The sequence below is a fragment of the Silurus aristotelis genome (assembly GCF_946808225.1).
Source record: "Silurus aristotelis genome assembly, chromosome: 22".
Lineage (NCBI taxonomy): Eukaryota > Metazoa > Chordata > Actinopteri > Siluriformes > Siluridae > Silurus > Silurus aristotelis.
The window spans coordinates 950,325-957,824 of NC_139595.1; the positions used below are offsets into that span (position 1 = coordinate 950,325).

Here is a 7,500-nt window from a genome sequence, read left to right on the forward strand (position 1 = left end):
AAATTTAGTATAATAGTGTCAAAAAGTGTAAACAGGAGTGTTTTCTACTATAATAATGATTTCAGTTCACCGTCACTCCGGAAAACAAAAAACTTTTCTTCTAACATCAGTTGAGCATTTTTGAAAAAAGAGTCCCTGTGAAACAGTTTATCACTGGTTTATGTGGATGGTGGGAATTTACCACTTTAAACGAAGCGACATCGCCTTTTTTTCTGCACCCTCGCATCGCATCGCATCGCATCGCACTGCATCGCACTGCATCGCACTGCATCGCATCGCTGCGTGGAATCGAGGATGTTCTTAATCTCGTTTGAGGAGAAATCAGACATGAAAAACAACCTGAACATTTATAAACGTTTATACACACACATATGGGCATTCAGAGAGAGAAGGGGGAAATTATTTATCCATTAATAACGGTTAATGTGGTTCGGTTCAGCTAAACAGCTGCACACACACACACACACATACACACACACACACACACACACACACACACACACACACACAGAAAGCAGCTGGCAGCATTACGGCCTAATTGATTGCCATGCCATTACCGAATCAAAATAAATAAAGTGCATGGCGTGGGTTTGGGGTAATTAAGCCACGGCGAAGGGAATTGTACGATTATCTGTATTTATTGTATTTACGTAATCCATTTACTCGTTCACTGGAGGATCTCGTTGGAAGACACAAATCATTATTTGCCTCATTAGAGTTCGTCTCCAGATGAGCGAAGCCCTGCTGGATGGATGTTCAGGCAAACTACACACACTTCATAAAAACCTGAAACACACACACACACACACACGTTTGCTTTTACTCTACATGATAAAACGCGTTTACGACAAACTCTGATGAACAACTTCGTCTTTGTCTGTTGTTTTTTTTTCTTTATAAACGAGCCCCGGAGGCGTAATGCGTTTCGCCGAGATTTAAACAAATGAAATGAAATGAAATTAAGAGTAACTGATGAAGCAGGATATTTCGCTCTCTGGAGAAATACGAACCCTGACGCTGAACTCTTGACCCGAGGAGCTTCTTCGTCTTTAATCCATGTTGCTGTTGAAAAAAATAAAAAGCTCAGAGAACGTGACCCGACCTTCTCTCCGTCTCTCCTGTAGCACCTGGACGTTCTGATCCTACTGCTGTGTGGAATCATTTTCATTTCATTTCAGTTTAAACCTGATTGGAGATTCAGTAAATGATCTTTTGTAAGATTTATTGTACACATAAAACTATTCATATTTCCAATAAATAATTTTTTAAAAAGTTAATAGCAATTTTAATAATTATATTTGATTAAATGTTTTTAAATTGTAATAACTGCATAATACATACATGAATAATTAGTTTGGCTGATTATAACAGCTAAATGTTGTTCAAAACTCTCATACAAACTTTATGGTCAGGTGTCCGCAAACTTTTGGACATGTGTATGTGTGTGTATTAATTACATTCAGGGTTTTATTTCTGCAGAATTTCACCCAATAAACATCATTTAGTATTAAATTAGCAGTGAAACTAGTAGTTAAACATGATCCTGCAATATTCTGGGGGATATTAGATTAGATTAGATTAGATTAGATTAGATTAGATTAGATTAGATTAGACCTGGATTAGTGATTTAATAAGATTACTGTGGGATTAGTTATATATTAATAATGTGCATCTCTATAACTGAGGCTGATGCGATGCGAACGATACGATACAGTAAAGATACATATGAAGCGTTCATCGTTTACTTTAATGCACCGATGCAAATCCCTGAATTTTACCATCCATAATCTGAAATGAGTTGTGGGATTAGTTATAAATTATGGGATTAGTTATAGGATTAGTTGTGGGATTAATGAGGAATTTGGGAATATTTTTATATGTAGGTTCAACTTTTTTCTTTCTTTTTGTTAATAAATATTATTTTGTAAACTGTGGTGCCTGATATAATATCAGCTGTTATGTGAAATGTAGCGATCACACACACACACACACACACACACACACACACACACACACACACACACACACACACACACACAGGGAGCACAAATCATTTCTGAGCTTGTTGTGTGGTATTGCGAGTGTTTTTCTTTATTGCTATCAGAGGAGTATTTGTGTGTGTGTGTGTGTGTGTGTGTGTGTGTGTGTGTGTGTGTGTGTGTGTGTGTGTGTGTGTTTCACCTGTAAAGAACGATAGAGACATCTTGTGGGAGACGCTAAACAGAGCAGGTGAAGTGTATCATCTCTGCACTACAGGTGGATCGATGCTTCGCTCTCTCTTACACACACACACACACACACACACACACACACACACACACACACACACACACACACACACACACACACTCGCTCACACACACACACACACACACACACACACACACACACACACCCCGTGTTTTATATCCGAGCAGATTTTAACACATTTGCATTAAAAATAAAAGTTCATTTGACAAAATAAAAACAGCAGCAACTACAGAGTCGAATTCACCACTATAACCAAAAACCTGCGGTTTCAGATCCACTAAAATACTCTGTACTTGATCTAGGACATCCAAACCTGCTCCAGCATGACAATGCCTCTGTGCACAAAGCCAGTTCTATAAACATCTGCTAGACATGGAGTTGGAAATGTGTGAAAGTTCTCCTGCGATAGAGCTACAACCCTTTTGAACACCCTTTTTTTTTGGGATGAAAGTGAACACTGACTGCACCCCAGACCTCCTCACCTTCTCACCTACATCCATACCTGACTTTACTAACGCCCTCGTAGCTGAATCAATCTACACAAAATCTGGTGGAACATCTTCCCAGAAGAGTGGAGCTCATTATAACAGTCAATGGGGACTAAATGTGGAATGGGATGTTCATACTAATCTATTATATATACACACACACACACACACATATATATATATATATATAAATAATTAAACTTGAGTTGAATGGTGGTTGTGTCTCAGTGTTCTGGGGAAATAATGGATTGTTCAGTAATAAAGATCAGTGGAGGAATATTCCGTATGAGTTTTTGATGAATGACGGAATAAAGTCGTGGTAATGTATTGCCCGCGTGCGTGTGCATTCGCGGCGAGTCGCTACGTTGGCGAAGAAAAACGAGCTCTGGCGGGAGGTGAGGGCGAATTATTTACCCAAGATTACAGCGTGAAGTGATGAAATGACGGTTTTATTATCTTCACTCCTGCCAGGATCCGTGTTGGAGCCACGATCTGACGGCGTTCCGGAGCGATTATAATGAAAGCCGTGGATCGGCTCGCATCACTCACGCTGACGTTCCGCTCTCATATTAACGCCGTTACAGCCCGCCGTGTTGGCGTCGGCCTCGCCATTACACGTGTGTTCATTCGTTTTCTGGTGAACGATGGAACGAGATATGAAGCTGTTCTTTACATTTGTTTGCATGAAGCTCACTGGGTTCGGGGCTTTAAGGGAATAAATGGAACGGAATGTTCTTCACCAGCCGTGTTTACGTCTTTACTTTTGTGTAGGAGCTCTGACGCTAATGTGGCATAACGCATTGTAAAAGCTGGTAGAATTCATACGAGATAAAAAGATAATATTAGAGTAAAAATAATTATAGCTAAATTAATTGTGAGCTAAGATAATTTAGAGTTATGGTAATTATAGCTAGGATAATTAATAGCCACTGTAATTAAGAGCTGGGATAATTGAGAGCTACCAAAAATAATAGCTAGCATAATTGATAACTTGGATAATTGATAGCCACTGTAAATGATAGCTAAGATAATTGATAGCTAAGATAATTGATAGCTTGGATAATTGATAGCTAGGATAATTGATAGCTAGGATAATTGATAGCTTGGATAATTGATAGCTAAGATAATTGATAGCTTGGATAATTGATAGCTAGGATAATTGATAGCAAAGTTAAGCCAATTGATAGCTAGGATAATTGATAGCTAGCATAATTGATAACTTGGATAATTGATAGCTAAGATAATTGATAGCTAAGATAATTGATAGCTAAGATAATTGATAGCTAGGATAATTGATAAACAAGATAAATAAGAACTCTAAGATTATTGATATCTATTGTAATTTATAGTTATAGTTAGTAACTCATGTCTACCATACTTGCATTAATATTTACATGAATTAGCTGCAATCATGTCTGAGCCACTGTTACAGAAAACAAATTCAACCAATCAGAATCCAGAACTCATCAGCACTGAGATTTCTTTCATGTCTTACAGTTTTGTCTCGTTTGTGTGTTCCTCAGTGTTGAGTATTCGCGGCGCACAGGATGAAGAACCCCCCGATCCTCAGCTCATGCGACTGGACAACATGCTCTTAGCGGAGGGTGTGTCCGGACCAGAGAAAGGGGGTGGAGCTTCAGCGGTCGCTGCAGCAGCTGCAGCCGCAGTGGGCGGAACCGGAAACGACAACTCGGTGGAGCATTCAGACTACAGAGCAAAACTGACTCAGATACGACAGATCTACCACACCGAGCTGGAGAAATACGAGCAGGTCTCAGCAACTGCCTTTCATAATTACACTTCCTGATGGGCAAATACTAGGTTTTAATAATAACATTTAAATATTAAATAAGTGATTGTGTCTGTGTGTGTTCAGGCGTGTAACGAGTTTACCACACACGTGATGAACCTGTTGAGAGAGCAGTCGCGCACACGTCCCATTTCCCCCAAAGAGATCGAGCGCATGGTCAACATCATCCACCGCAAATTCAGCTCCATACAGATGCAACTCAAACAGAGCACGTGCGAAGCCGTCATGATCCTGCGCTCGCGCTTCCTTGACGCCAGGTGACTTCATCACGCTCATCACACTCTTTACACACACACACACACACACACACACACACACTGCGATTTAGTGACCAGTAGAGACACAGGGTAAGTTCTGGGTATTCAGACTCGCTTTACGCACATAGTGGAAGCCTAAGTGGAATTTCTGAGCTCTTGAGCAGAAGCATCATGACTTTTAACGATAACATCTGAACACAAAGAACTTCTGAAAAAAAGCAGGATAGAAAATACTGACTGTACACCTGAATGTCTGTGAGGAAGCTTCGTTTGTTTGTATAAAAGAAGGAATTAATTAACTAACGAATTACTTAATTAATTAATTAACAAATCTAATGAAGAATTAATAAATGTGGATTTACTGTATGTAAATTGATATTGTTTTGGTTATAAAATCAACCCACACCAAGTGTTACATCACTGCAGGCCTGCGTTCAGCTTGTTAACGCTAGTAACCCTACTGGATATATTTGGAACTGCAGTCACAAAAGATACACACATTAAGAACGAACATTATGAAGGCTTCACAGTGTTAATTGTATCAAAATGGTTTGGGATAAAAAAATACAGACTGAAGAAGAATACAGTTTGGTGTGGAATCATGTGACGTAAAAGAGAGACTATTTAAACATGAAAAATGTGAAAATTGTATTGTTTTTGAACTCTCGCATTTTTATTTGAACGCTACGAAGTGCTACCTATGCTAGTAAAGACAGAAAAACTAAATGGCTTCTGCACTCATCTGCTACACTTCAAGAGAAAAAGATTCCTTTATTAATGAACATTAGCAGCGTATTAACGAATTCAATATGGCGTTTTCACTCACTCGTGTCTCTGACAGGCGGAAACGGCGGAACTTCAACAAGCAAGCCACAGAGATCCTGAACGAGTATTTCTACTCGCACCTCAGTAACCCGTATCCCAGCGAGGAAGCCAAAGAGGAACTGGCCAAGAAGTGTTCCATCACCGTCTCCCAGGTTCATCCTTTATAAATATCAATAAACTAAATACATGCTGTTTCAGCACATTTTATTCACAGTAAATACGAGGGTATCTATTTTTAAAATAGTGACAGAATTTTTTAGATAAATAAAAAAAAAAGGGATAAAAGTTCTAATTGTTAGAAATTTTTTTTATACAGTTTTATGTTCCAACTTTTTTGCACTTCATCTGACAACGATTACAGGTTTAGTTATTTAGTCGTTTTCATTATTAAGAAAAGCCGTTTTGTAAATGTAAAATATATGTTTTTATGGACAGCAAACTACTTTTTTTATTGAATGTATACAATATTTTGTATTTTATATATATCATGTTTAAATAAATGTGATGTGTAAAATGTTGTATTGGTGTTTAGGTGTCCAACTGGTTCGGGAACAAGCGGATCAGGTACAAGAAAAACATCGGAAAATTCCAGGAGGAAGCGAACATGTACGCCGCCAGAACGGCTGTTAACGCTGCCAGCGCCTCTGCTCAGGGCAGCCAAGCAAACTCGCCGTCCACGCCCAACTCGGCCGGTCAGTCCTCACACTGTACTCACATCAATACTCCACATCACTCCTCAAATACTCCACATCACTCCTCAAATACTCCACATCACTCCTCAAATACTCCACATCTCTCCTCAAATACTCCACATCTCTCCTCAAATACTCCACATCTCTCCTCGAATACTCCACATCTCTCCTCGAATACTCCACATCTCTCCTCAAATAGTCCACATCACTCCTCAAATACTCCATATCACTCCTCAAATACTCCACATCTCTCCTCAAATACTCCACATCTCTCCTCAAATACTCCACATCACGCCTCAAATACTCCACATCTCTCCTCAAATACTCCACATCACTCCTCAAATACTCCACATCTCTCCTCAAATACTCCACATCTCTCCTCAAATACTCCACATCTCTCCTCAAATACTCCACATCACTCTCAAATACTCCACATCACTCTCAAATACTCCACATCTCTCCTCAAATACTCCACATCACTCCTCAAATACTCCACATCTCTCCTCAAATACTCCACATCTCTCCTCAAATACTCCACATCTCTCCTCAAATACTCCACATCACTCCTCAAATAGTCCACATCACTCCTCAAATAGTCCACATCACTCCTCAAATAGTCCACATCTCTCCTCAAATACTCCACATCTCTCCTCAAATAGTCCACATCTCTCCTCAAATACTCCAACATCACTCTTTAAATACTCCACAATTTAAGATCACTTCTACTTGCTCCAAATGGCTCCTTATTTCTAAATAGACCTGATTTCTCCAATATACACCTAATTACTCCACATTATTCCTTTGTTACTCAAACTTACTCCTGATTATTCAAATGTATTCAAGATTACATCTAATAACTTCAGATAAGCTCTCAATTACTCTTGATTGCACTTCAATTACTCCTGGTGACTTTAGATTACTCCTGATTTATCCTGATTTCTTGGGAATACTCTTTATTTTTATTAATCCACCACAGCTGGGTGCTAACATGCAGTCACAGGAAGGGTGTGAATGCTGGGGTGGTATAACATTTGGCCTGGACTTCTCATTAATCCTGATTACTTCTCAATTATTAGTAATGATTCTTCATGTTCCATTTTTTCACAAGGTGTTGCTCACATGCTGCATGTGCACCTCACCGATGTGCGTAATTCCTGCAGCTGATATTTATTCCTTTA

General features: G+C 39.1%; 1 protein-coding gene across 6 annotated transcripts in view; it reads left to right on the top strand.

The window, feature by feature from the left end:
- pbx1a (pre-B-cell leukemia homeobox 1a) overlaps positions 1 to 7,500 on the top strand; it is a 53,989-nt gene that overhangs the window by 39,689 nt on the left and 6,800 nt on the right. For 5 of the 6 annotated variants that reach the window (XM_083525158.1, XM_083525159.1, XM_083525163.1 and 2 more), the window contains 4 exons: positions 4,262 to 4,509; positions 4,615 to 4,805; positions 5,647 to 5,782; positions 6,163 to 6,322. In XM_083525158.1, coding sequence (XP_083381284.1) covers positions 4,262 to 4,509; positions 4,615 to 4,805; positions 5,647 to 5,782; positions 6,163 to 6,322 — 735 coding nt within the window. Of the gene's footprint in view, positions 1 to 3,147; positions 3,356 to 4,261; positions 4,510 to 4,614; positions 4,806 to 5,646; positions 5,783 to 6,162; positions 6,323 to 7,500 lie in introns of those variants that run through there. The other variant, XM_083525160.1, reaches the window with a different exon arrangement.